The 13,474-nt window shown below is 42.6% G+C and overlaps 1 protein-coding gene across 1 annotated transcript; it reads right to left on the reverse strand.

The window, feature by feature from the left end:
* Nucleotides 1–3,435: 3,435 nt before the first annotated feature.
* Nucleotides 3,436–13,157, reverse strand: LOC310940970 (somatostatin-like receptor.1; the record flags this gene model as incomplete). The annotated part of the gene is made up of 5 exons (XM_083906041.1): nucleotides 3,436–3,654; nucleotides 5,876–6,022; nucleotides 9,174–9,446; nucleotides 9,533–9,673; nucleotides 12,585–13,157. The coding sequence occupies 5 exons, from the start codon at nucleotides 13,155–13,157 to the stop codon at nucleotides 3,436–3,438; spliced, it is 1,353 nt and encodes a 450-aa protein (XP_083762167.1).
* Between the last annotated feature and the right edge of the window lie 317 nt (nucleotides 13,158–13,474).

Consider the following 13,474-nt stretch of genomic DNA (forward strand, 5'->3'; position numbering starts at 1 on the left):
CTATCTATCTATCTATCTATCTATCTATCTATCTATCTATCTATCTATCTCACCACTGAGCAGGTGGAGGTGGCAGAAGCACGCAGTGCGAGTAAAGCCAAACGCCTTCATCCAGCAGCACACTCATTTTAATCACAATATTTTAATCTCGATTGTGAGTTTGTTGTTTTTGCAAATGTGATTAGCACAGTGTCGAAAATGCATGCTCCAACAGCGGCAATCAAATGCTCAAGCTTCTGCTGTTTCTTTTGCCACGCAGCTCCCAATGCAGTAGTAAAACTATGTTAAAAGACAGATATTGCGACGCATATAGAAACATCAGACTGATTATTGAATTGCTTCTTTTCTCTTCTGTCTCTCTCACTCTCTCTCTTTCTGTGTGTGTGTGTGTGAGAGAGAGAGAGAGAGAGAGAGAGAGAGAGAGAGAGAGAGAGAGAGAGAGAGAGAGAGAGAGAGAGAGAGAGAGAGAGAGAGAGAGAGAGAGAGAGAGAGAGAGAGAGAGAGAGAGAGAGAGAGAGAGAGAGACAGGTGAGGGAGACAAAAATAGACCTGAAGCTAAGTAAGCACACAGAGGGGGGGGGGGGAAATGCAATAATAGTAAAACCACTTCACTTCACTATGAATGACAGTTCAGACCTTTTAAAGCAGCATTGCAGGTTCAGACATTCACATGTGGGGGGGGAATAATTAATCGAAATAATCTGTTGTGTTTTTCCGTGCATAATAATAACCCCACAGTGTACGTGCATGTGTGAGTCAAGCGTTCACACTTTGTCAGTGTGTCACACACACACACACATGTTGCGTATTCATGCTCCGTACATGACAGGATTGTTGACACGCGACGTTAACACGTAAGCGTCAGCGTAGAAAACGTCGGACTGCACTGATCCGTGTTCCGTCTGTGATTTCTGAGGATTTTTTTCAGCTGGCAGCGGCAGATGTCACCGTAAATAGAAGCATGAGGGGGCGGCATGCGACCACAGCTTTTTTTGGGAAGGTATCCTTCACCTGGGGCTCACAACTCGCAAATTAGCTGTGTTTGTAGACATGTTGTCAGTCAGTCAGTGTGTTGTGTTTGTGGGACAGCACAGTAAACGGGAACGTTTGGTTTCTGATCACACCATTTTTTATTTCCTGACGAACAGAGCACTGAATCATCTGCACAACTTTATACATAATGGGGTAAAATATACACCGCAATGCATTTGCATAATTCTCGCAGTTTCAGCTTCCATTAGTTTCACTGTCATCACCTCCACTTATTATAATGAGCGATTTTCTTCCTTGTCATTTTTGCACAGGAAGTGGCTGGAGAATTATCAGCGCTACGACAATGTGTTCGTGCTTTTATCTAACTAGTGTGAACCTAAGGTGGTTTTCTTTGTTGCTGTATGAAGGTCACCATTCTTCCCACCACCGTCTTTGTACTGTGCAGTGACAAAACTACTCAGAGCTTAAGCTTACTGACACAAACATAGGCGTCACCTGAGCTGAACGGAGGAGTCTGTTGTTTGTTGGACTCACCATGCAGCCTCACCATTAGAAGCCACCAATCCTTGCACAGTGACCTTTAAAGAGTAGTTTCCAAACATCTCCAGTATGTGCTAGAAAGGGCTGCAATCAGTGACTGACAACATTCCTAAATGTAAACCATGGTGACAGTGGCTGCAGTTGTAGTCATTCATTGGACACATGGATATTTGCTAAATTTTGGCCTGAATCGCAGTAGTAGTCACTTGATGCTGTGATAAACATAATTGGTTAGGTAGGTTTGTCAGCAGGACCTTGACACCATGGAGTTCCTCCACTCCTCCACACTAATGTGCTAGTTCTCACTCCAAATTGCACCGCGAACACCCGATGCATCAGCCAGTATCTTTAGTATCTTTTGTGTTTCATATTTGTACAGTGGTGAGGGAAAATGCACTTGGTTGCAAGACATGTACTTCAAGGGTCAAAGCTTAGAGGGAATGTGCTCCTCCATTTTGAATGTACAGTAAACACTCTCGTACTAACACAAGCAAACAATACATTATATGCTGATAAAAACCCTGTAATTACCATTGTCACAGCTCCTGCAGGGGGTAGAGAGAACCTGTAATGTGCAGTACAGCCACAAATGTACACACATACACAAGTGCACAAAGACACAGAGTATACAGTATATACAGAGAGGTCAGAGGTTAAGTGTTCTGAAAGGGTGAAGTGTCTCCATTTGCATAAAGACGTGCACAGGCAAATGGGTCACACTTACTTAGACTGCAAAGCTCACGAGTAGCATTTCTGTGGAAATACAGTACAAAATCGATACAGCAGACTTTTCCACCAAAGCTCTAAAACACGGTCAAGATCAATCAACAATCACAATATACTCTTTTTGAATGTGTGTAACATTAAGGAGGGTTTACTTTGACATACTACCCGCAAGCATGTTTGTATAAGCGTATAATCGCTTACAGAATAAGTCCGGTTTGGTACCGTACGTATTTTTTCGTGCGTTTCCATTAGAAAATCTACCAAAACAAGCAGCCGCAGCCGTTCCATTGTTGGCAGCCTTCCCGTTGCAAGTTCCCAGATTAAAACGGTACAGTATGGTCAGGATGGAGCTCGACTGGCTCCGCCCATGAGAGAAAAACATAACTCCCTCACACAGCTTGACGTCTTGTTGGGGCCACAAACTGAGCAGGAACAAAAACGAGCTGCTGGGTGTCCTCCTTTGTTGTCTGTTTTGTTGCGTTCGATTTTGTCGTTTGTTGTCCTCTCGAGGCTGCCATCTTTGCTGTATTATGTTTCTACATTAGCCTAAAAGGACAAGAGCCAGCCAGAGCACACATTTTGAAGCGCAAACAAAGAAAAACGGTATACGCAAAGGCCACCATAGTTCCCTTTTACTTGCATGTCTTGCAGTTATAATCTGCAGTCCAATAAAAGGTTAGTCGGAGCTTACAAGATACATATGTTAGGACAAAGCTCTTCTGAGTTAGGTCTGTCATGGCATTTTTGGTTCTTAAAAGTGAGTACATCCTTACATGTTATGTGTCAGCGCAACAGGAAGTGGGGGATGGAAGGTGTCGATGTTTAGGTCTTCACCGAGGAGTCATGATGATTGCTGAGCGAGGCTGAAAAGGCACTTATGTCAGATGACTGGATGCAAGGGAACCTGGGGGCTTGGTAAACAGCTTGGTGATGCATGTGCGGGTACAAATCAAGCCAGGAAAAAAGATATTCATGAGGCGCTCTCACAAATACAGGCTATCTGAAATGCAATGCATTGAGAATGAGTCTAAATGTGTTGCGGAAATTGACAGAGAATGACTGTTACGCTCATAGTTTTACATTTGCCATTACTTAAGCAGATGTATCTCATTCCCTGTCGATGATCCTCACGTCGTATTTTTTCCTCTAAAACACCTGACACTCAAAGTCAACAAGTTACTGTTGCTGCGGGGCTAAGGCGGCAGAGAATGCGGGCGCCGTCAGGGCAGTGATGGTGGGAGGCTCGCCGGCGTTTACCATGGAGACTGCGGCGCAGGTGGTGGTGGTGGGTCTGGTCTCTGCTGGGTAAGTGTAGGGTGACTGGCAGGTAGTGCTGGAGCAGTGCAGGTCTGCTGCTGTGTGTGAGGTAGGCGAGGCTGGAAGGTGAGGAGAGATCTTCAAAGAGGAAGAGCCAGAATCAAGGCAAGCACAGGGGGGAGCATCAAAAGCAACAGATTTGGGGTAAAAAGGAAGTAGGAGTTATGATGATGATGAAGGGAACAGAAAGAGAATGATGAAACAAAAAGTAGAGCATTAATTCATGTATATGATACAAGCAAAAAGTGGTTATAACGTTGTTTTTGTATGATTATAATTTTGTAATATTTTGGTAATATCCTCTTATACTTGATAATATTACAGTAACACCATCCAGGTAATATCTCAGTAATGAGAAGTGTAATACCGTCACGTAAAAATGTTTGTGAATCAATATTCTCTTAGAAATAAGACAGTATTGCCGTAATCCTGCTTCCCTTTTCCAAAAACCACAACAATACCAAATTATTGTTCCAGTACTGTCGTGTTGTCACACATTCACTGCGCAATCCAACCAATTTGATCTCATCGACAACAGCAACACCAGAAACTATTTATGTGTCTCAAAATGAGTGGAAATCAAAATGGAAACATGTTGCTGAACTTTAAACTAAGCTTTTAGATTTTCAGCACCTGATACCGGATCATTTCCACTTTGATCATCAGCTTTAAAACCTAGAAACTCGGAACAGGTTTCACCCTTAGTTCTCACGCGGCACGGATCCTCTGTAAATAATACACAACTCCTTATATGGGCATCCTAGGGGTGTGCTTTTATAGGTCACATCTTCAGGCTTTACTGTTGTGTTGGGGTTAGTAGTGATAATAATAATAATAATAATAATAATAATAAAAAAATTAAATAAAAATAAAGAATTTAGCTCAAAAATCATGTCATCAGATTGACTATAGGTTGTGCTGATAAGAAGGCCATAAGACGCTCTATATATTCTTAGAGCCTCTATACGTTTTAATATAATAAAGCAGCTTTAATGCTTTGCTGGAGTCCAGGTTGCCTGTGTGCAAGATTGAATGTTTTTATGTTATAAGCCAGAGCTAAAATCATATCCCTCAATTACATGAACATATAACCGTCAATCCGCGCATGAATAATGGAGCAGTTTTCCATATCTCTAACTTTGTGACTTGACAAGGAAGTTGTAGTTTCTAATAACCTTGATCCAGCTGAAGAAGCTGTTAGAGAGTCTCATCAGGGCCGCTTTGTCAGTCTAATGCACTTCACTGTGCTTCTAAAAGTTATTCAACCTGACGTTACGAAGCCCCACGCTGCATTAAGCAGCAAGATTTTTCATTCACTGGCTGCTCTCCACACACACACACACACACACACACACACAGGTTTTTTCGCAGCTATTCTTCTGAGTGCACTGCATTGACTTTTATTCATTTGGACTTAGTAAACAAATCCTTAACCTTTACCAGTTATCACCTAGACCTAAATTTGACTAAATCTGACTAAATCTTAGGCCCAAACATAACCACTTCCTCAGAAATGTGGTTCTGCCTCATTAGGACCAGATTTTGGTCTCACAAGATCAGTATTTATGGCAGAAAAGCTCCTAAATACACGGTTGGTGTAGTGGTTCACACTCTTGCCTTTGCAGCAAGAAGACCTGGGTTCGAGCTCCAGTTGGAACAAGGGCCTTTCCGCATGGATGTTCTCCCGGTGTGTGAGTGGGTTTTCTCCGGGTTCGCCAACTTCTTTCCACAGTCGAAATACATGCAGATTTGGGGATGAGTTAAATTGGATGCTCTAAATTGACTGTAGGTGTGAATGTGAGTGTGAGTTTGAATGGTTGTTAGAGTATGTTTGGCCCTGCGATGGACTGGCGAACTGTCCAGGGTGTACTACGCCTACACTCTTAGAAATAAGGGTTCCAAAAGAGTCCTTCTACAAGGGCTGAGCTTCTACCTGGAACCATTTGCTTCTGGAAAAAACCCTTTCCCGGTTCTTGGTAACACTAACCAGTAAGAACCATTTTGATCCAGAGAACCCTTTAAAACCCCTTTCCTGAATAAAGGGTTTTAAAAGGGTTCTTGGTGGAATCACCCAAAGGGGATCCAGGTGGAACCTTTAGCCAAAAAGGGTTCTCCTATGAGGACAAGCCAAAGAATCTTATATGGTTTTACTTTTATTTCTAAGAGTGTATCGCCCTATGTCAGCTGAGATAGACACAGCACCCAAACACGACCCTCCAGTGGAGGATAAAGCATTAGATAATGGATGGATGGAGTTTCCTAAAGAGGCCATGTACAGGCACACACACACACAGAGTACCTGGCTGGTCTGGGTATCATTGCGGACCTGGTTTTGCGGCGAGAGCAGGATGCAATCGTGCCCTGTCGTTCTCTCAGTGCGCGGCGCACTGGGGTCGCCATCATCGACACCATTGGCCTTGCATCTCATACTCTTCATGCACAGCACCTGCAGCACACACATATTTTTGGGATTTTTTAAAGTGGCGTCAAGAGAAAGAGGCATAAATGAGTACAACAGAATTTGACAGAAAACCTTTGCTTTCCTTTCAGAATCCACATTTTCTATGGGGCACGATAGAACAAAATACTCCCACGAACAAGATTTGTTGATTTGCACTCACAGGTGAGTCTAAATATTCATTAAACAGGTGTACAGCAGACTGTTGATTATATATGGGAGTTACTTAACAGAGAAAAATTCATGTTTCATTCCAAAGAAGTAGAGAACCAAACTACAAACACGTCATACAATGCAGAGGAAAATTGCCTCGAATTTGCCATCGCCCATGTGGAAAAAGATGACGGCCGCTGGGATTCTATTCTCTGGAGTGATGAGACCAATTCAACAGCTGTATGGTGTCGTAAAGGTGAGGATTACAAAGAAAAATTCACAGTGATTCAGTGGCCAAGCGTCTCCGGCTCTGAACCCAATCGAACACCTTCAACACAAGTTGAGCATCATCCGGCACCCAGGCTTGAAAAGAGGTCGATCTCGGATCTTGCTGTCGTATAAAATAATGGCGGTCATGCAAAATATTAAGCACTAGAAAAAACACAATATTGTCATGAGACAACAGTTTCTAATAACCTAGGCTAGAAAAAGCACAAACACCTTGGTGTTCTGTGTCCTGCTGTGGTCTTATTTTAAGGAAAGGAAAGGATCTTTATTGTCATTATACAACCAAAATTGCGAGGTCAGATGGAGAGTGAATGTGTCTAACATTAAATACATGTTTTGACGGTGAAAGGGTCCCACACTGGGAATTGAACCCAGTACCCTCTTGCTGTGAGACAACAGTGCTAAGAAGTTATATGCCAATAGGATATAAAAGATATAAGTGTTGATTTTCGTGATTTTTTTTTTTTCAAGATTGTGAGACAGTCATGCTTTGTTTTCCCTCTTTCGCTCAGTTTAAACAAACGAGGGTAAACAGCTGAATCCCTTGGAGATCAATTGTGGCTAAAGACGTTTTACTGTAGAAACATTTTTTTAAAGCTCCCATAGACCTGAAGTTCCAATTAACGCTGTTTTTTGGTGTGTATCTGCGCCATTACCTCGTTTATGAAGCCCTACATTTTTTGAAACAAACAGTTCAGCCACTGCTGAGAACGCTGGGTTTTATTGTATTCTCTGGCTCTGCAAGCGCTCTGAAAAAGCCTGGAATCATGACGTAAGGATCAGTCTCCTGAACAGCAGATAATCCTGCTCCGGGCACTAGTCCGGGCACATCTGGTTGCGTACATTGAACTACAGAAGAAGAAGAGCGTCCGTTGTGGAGGTGTTTCACTTGCAACAGTGTCTTCTGACTCTGGGTCTGACACCGGGTCAAAGTCATAAAAGGGACTGCGGCAGGGAGTCGTGAAGAAGCTATTTTTAAACATTGTTAAAACAATGTTTTGATAATGAGTAGCAGTGCATCCACCGTTCCAGAGGGGGGAGCTGTGCTTCTGAGAGCAGACGTTGCTAATTACTTCACTTCCAGGTACCTGGCCAATCACAAGACCGTTGAGAAAGCTCTCGTTGGCTGGCCAATCACAACACAGCCTGTCTTCTGGGGGTGAGATTTCAGTCTGAAACAGCGCGGCCGATGAGAGCTTCAGTGAGGAGAGATTTGGAAAGGCTTGTTATGTGCGATGAATCCTACAAGTCCTGCTTGATGTTAATATTACAGACATCCATGTTGCAGGGTGGATTGATTTGTCAAACATCAGGGCTAACCAAACTGTTTGCCTACATACTCGACGAAGAAATACATTCCTCCATGGTTATTTGCACTAATATCCAGCAGGATATGTCCGTGAATTAGTATTTGAGTATTGTTTTATAATATTTGAGCAGAGCAAATTATGCCTCATCCAGGCAATACTGGCAGACGTACTGGCAGAAAGACTAAGAATGAAGTAAAAACAGACCCGAGCTAAAACTGCCTTTATCCTCATGTGTTCAGCATTAGCTCATGTTTACTTATTACCACTCACCTTAAGATGGTGTTTTTGAGAGACGGAATATTGTAAACACTCTGAGATGAGTTGTGAGCTTAGAAATGCAATTGACTGCTCTCAGCAGCACGTAGAGGATTCTTTGTTTGCCCTATGCAATTATGTCACGCAATACTGTCCTCACCTCCAGTGATGTTTTTTCTTTACACCTGACAGCTCACTGGCTGAATAGGGAGAATCTTTCATGCCTGCACTTTATTTGACCTGTCGTACTAGGGCTTTCTAAATACAGTGAGTAGGTAGGAATACCGTGAGAAGTGGGAAACTTAGTGAATCAGGCCATGCAAGTTCAAGGCCCAGTTCCATTTCTCATTTTCACCCCTATACCATGTCCCTTGACCCCCGGAACTACAATGGGTACAATGGGTATTATTCCCAGAATAATTTTTTAATGTTAACGGCGTCATGTTTACGTGCCGTGGCACCGGAGTCCAGGCACCGTTTACCAGTTTAGCTCCATTAGCTCCTTTAGCGACGTTAGCGTGCCTACAGTTGAACTGGAGCGGTCCGTTTATTAAATGAAAAGAGCAGCGCTACAAATAGCCAGCTTACCTGTGTGCTGCGTATGTGTGCCTCTGTTTTTAAAGTTTAGCGTTACTACTCATGGAAACGTGCCATGCGTTAACTTGCGTTAGCATTGACGCCGTTAAGCTCTAATAAAGAGGCACTTTTATTTTTGTTACTTGTGCAATATGTGATTATGCTTTTAAGCGACGGTGGCAACAATTCCATCTAAGCATGGATAAATGTTTAAAAGCAGACTGGAGTAGATCATCCTTTGCACACCTATAGATTAAAGCAGATCATTTTGTATGGTTATGAATCAAATCGTAGCCTCAAAAATCGGAATCGAATCCAATCGTGAGATAGTAAATGATTCCCACCCCTAAATGTTAAATTTAAATACATTTGGGAAAAAAAATTTAGTTGCTAGTTGGTTTTTAAAAGGATACATTGGAGAAAGTCGGGCCAGATCATTTTTCTATTCGCCAATCTTTACGCAAAGCTAGCCACCTCTTCGCTGCAGCTGAACACTGTTACCGTTTTAATATCTTGCCGAGACGCAGCCGATATACCGGGAAAAAAATTCAACCTACTTTCTTGAAACACTGTTTGAAATTGTCCGACAGGAAGCCGTAGAGCACAGGGTTGGCGCAGGAGTTGGCGTACGACAGGATGACCGCGAAGAAGTAGATGCCGGCGGTGACGCTGGACTCCGGGATGATGACCACCTGGTTGACCATGTTGATGATGTAGAACGGCAGCCAGCAGAGAACGAACACCACCACGATCACCACCACCATCCGCGTCACCTTGCGCTCCGAGCGCCGACGCTTGGCGAAACCCACGCGCGCCCTCGAAGACTTCACCTGCGACAAGGTCAGTTTGATTGTTATTATTAATAAGGGTGATAATGACGATGCGACTTTTAAATATCGGCAACACATGGACACACCTTGATGACGATAAGTAAATAGCAGAGGCAAATAATGAGCAGCGGTCCAAAGAAACCCAATGTGGCAGTGTAGAGAATGAAGGCTGTTGACCATACGGCCTTTGGCTCTGGCCAGATCATGTTGCAAGAGTTAAATACTTCCTGAAATGAAAGGAAATTGAGTGAGTGAAATCTGAACATGAAAAAAAACTAAAACTTCAGACTAAGAAATAAGGGTTCAAAAAGGGTCCTTCTACAAGGGCTGAGGTTCTACCTGGAAACATTTGCTTCTGAAGGGTTTTCAATGGTTCTTGGTAACACTAATGGTTCCAGTAAGAACCATTTTGATCCAGAGAACCCTTTAAAACCCCTTTCCTGAATAAAGGCTTTTAAGGGGTTCTTGGTGGGACTGAATTAACGGGGACGTAAATGGTACCTCTTGGGTCATTCTTTTGAAAAATCCCAAGCCACGTTGTAAATTTTAAAAGTGAGAAATAGTCTAATTTCCCCATGGATCATTTAGAAATCAGCAGAGCCCCCCTTGGTGGTTAGTCAATATATTCTTAATCCTTGACTTCACCAAGGAAACCAGAAGATTGGTGGTTTTAAAGAAGCATATTTGCACCGTGAGAGACGTTTACATAATACAGAACATCTGTGGACAGAGAACTGAATGTAACTTTTTTTTAAACTTGACGGAGTCATTAAGTCCTTTTGTTAAACCGATGTCCTTCAGAACTGGCATGTATCATGGCAACTTTATGAAAAAATTACACATTCCCGTCATAAACTTGTCCTCTTCAAAAGCTTTTATGTTCTTCTCTCGCTGTTACGCAACGTTTTTCTTCCGCGTATGTATTATTATAAATATTCTCTATTGAAATGATATAGGATTGAGATACTCAATAGCCAAATGCCAACTCTTATCTAAGTAATGGAAAAACTTTTATTATATATTTGATTTCTTCTTCAGAGTTTGTTTCATATGACGTTTACCAGCAGGAGAAGATAAGCTTAGTTTAACACAAACATTGTCTACCAGTGCTTTTCTTGACCTTTCCGTGTCTTGTTGGTTGCCAGGGAACTGGAGCTGAAGTCACACTTCATTTTTTGTGAACATTTTGCATGTGTTATTCAAAGCCAAACCATCTTTATTATTTCCTGTGTTTCTATTCTTGGATTAAGCTAAGCTATCCGGCTTCACGTTTAGCATGTAAACATGTGGGCAGTGGATTTTTTTTCTCATGCTGTTACTTCTTTTAGTTTTTCCCTATCTTAAAGGAGACATATTATGCAAAATCAACTTTTTAATCACTTATATTTGGGACTCTGGAGGCTCTAAGAATTTGTGAAAAAGATGACTCACTCATGTTTTTGTGGTCCGCCTCAGTCTAAGTACAGGAGATAAAACACGCGATGTTAACTTCCGCACTCATTGCTACATCACAATGAGACATTCCTGGAATTTATGTCTCGCGGAGCTCCGCTTTGTCCCTAAAAAAAACGCGAGAGTGCAGACGAGGGCGATAGTATCCGGAAGATCAGAAGTCTGCAAAGTGTTCTATTTTTGGCTGCACAGTGCAGCACAGAGTTCTACACAAACGTTCAGCCTCAGAGGATTTACGTGTCCAGTGGATACATTTTATATATGACGGCAATGTGCCGGCTGAGGTCGGCAAATTTTCCAAATGCTAACTGCTGTTAGCTGCCGGAGCCTCAGTGACGCTAACGTAGTTTCCTGTGTCTCATTTGCATTTAAAGAGACAGGCACTCAAAAGCGAGCATTCTGTACAGGGCTGTTTTGGCAGAGTGATTGAATGAACTACTATGGTGCTTCATCCTTAAGGTATTTTGACCAAAGCAAAAAACCAAAGCATAAAAATAGGGTTCAATATGTCTAATTTAATTAAAAACAGTGGCACATAACTTTTAAATGAAGTGTCTCCGCCTGTCCCTGCACTAGCGCTGTATGCACACAAACACTCCCTCAGTCAGGTCTGATAGTATTTGACGCCATCGGATGCGAATGTTGGCATTCAACACACTTTTGCTCACAAGTATTTTTGTCACATCATGTCTGTTAATAAGGCACACTGCAGCTTGAAAATCATATTTTTTGACTTTTTAATTTGGAGTTCACTGATATCAACTTTAATTATAGCTTCCAGTTCCACTGTGAGGAACCTTGGAGTTATTTTTTGACCAGGAAATTTGGTTCACACATAAAGCAAAGTACAGCCTTTTTCTTCCACCTGCGGAACATTACGAAAATAAGAAACATTCTGTCCTTAAAGGATGCTGAAAAACCAGGTCATGCTTTTGTTACTCTTGCTTAGATTGCTGTAACTCCTTATTATCAGGATGTTCCAACAAGTCTGTTAAAACCCTCCAAAATGCTGCAGCACGCGTTCTGACAGGAACAAAGCACTCAATGATCAGGCCCCTTCATGAACCTGAAATAACTAGTTTTGCCTTATCACCCTAACAGATCACTTCGGTCCCAAAATGCAGGTTTACTTGGACGTTGACAGTCACCACAATTATGATTTTATCTGTTTTTAGTACTAACTCAGATAAGAATTCAGAGAACTCCGATAGAAACTCTGAATAAGGTGCAGGTGGACGATAAGCCGTGACTATCAGGATTAAAAAGACGGCTTTCAAAAGATATAAATCCAGGTTTGGACTTGGGGTTGATTATAGACTTCTATGAAAAATGGCTGGGACTCCTTCTCCCTGAGCTTCTTGGAAAATGAGTATTAGTATGAGAGGGTGATGTCGACTACAAAGAATAGTAATGAGATCATTAATTAAAGGTGCATTATGTAATAAATCTAAAGCAACTGGCCATAAAATCCTCCTGATATGTCACAGTGACTCAGGAATAATGTTCCATGGGTTGCCAGTTACGTCAGGAAACGAAACCTTAAAGACCTCGGTATTTTCAATTTGAATGTAGTAACCGTTTTTGGCCACATTCTTACATATGGCACCTTTAAAACAGATTTCGAGGAGAGCGATCTCCTAGTCTCATGGACTAATAGTCCACATTTAAGACATGACGGTTTCATACCTGGACGTCAGAGAAGATGACCACGGGCAGGACCACCACAAAGGATAAGGCCCAGAGTGCAGCGCTCACCGCCTTGGCCACACGGGGGTGTCTCCACTTGGTGCTGCGGATTGGATGAACCACAGCCAGGTAGCGATCTATAGACATGACTGTCAGGCAGAAAATGGACGTGAATTGGTTCATGGAGTCTACGGTCATGACCACGCGGCAGAGGAAGGAACCAAACGGCCAATAGGAGAGCACATTCTGCGTGGTGAGGAAGGGGAGTCCGATTATGTAGAGCTCATCGGCCACGGCCAGGTTCAGGATGTAGATGTTGGTGACCGTCTTCATCTTGGCATAGCGCAGCACCACATAGATGGCCAGAGTGTTGCCGGTCAGGCCCACCATGAACACCGTCAGGGAGATGACTGCTGTCATCAGAGTGCTGCTGCCCTCAAAAGGGACACTCTGGGTGGACAGGTTGGAGGAGATGTTGAAGAGATGGGGGTAAGAGGAGAGGAAGGGAGAGGGAGTTCCTGCCGTGGCAGAGGAATTAAAGTCTGGAGAGAGGGGAATCCACTGGGTCTCCATGGCAGAAAGGAAATGATTGTTTTCACTGATTTAGAAAGTTTTTGTTTCAAACCTGTTAGTGTCTATGCTCGCTTTGGAACATCTCTGAAGATGATAGTCACTTGTCACCAAACTTCCAGATTACAACAAATCTGATCTGCTGCGTAGGAGACAGTGACTCATAACGTGGCACCGTGCGCCCTGACCATGGCTGAGAACATGGGGAGTTCATTTACCTGGAAATAATTGATGTCCTCCTGCGCGCTGTGCTTCATAAGCAAAGTAAATTAAATAAATAAATAAATAAAAAATAGAGACATGCGCTACGCAAACTGCAT

Source organism: Microchirus variegatus (genome assembly GCF_963457635.1).
Source record: "Microchirus variegatus genome assembly, chromosome: 19".
NCBI lineage: Eukaryota > Metazoa > Chordata > Actinopteri > Pleuronectiformes > Soleidae > Microchirus > Microchirus variegatus.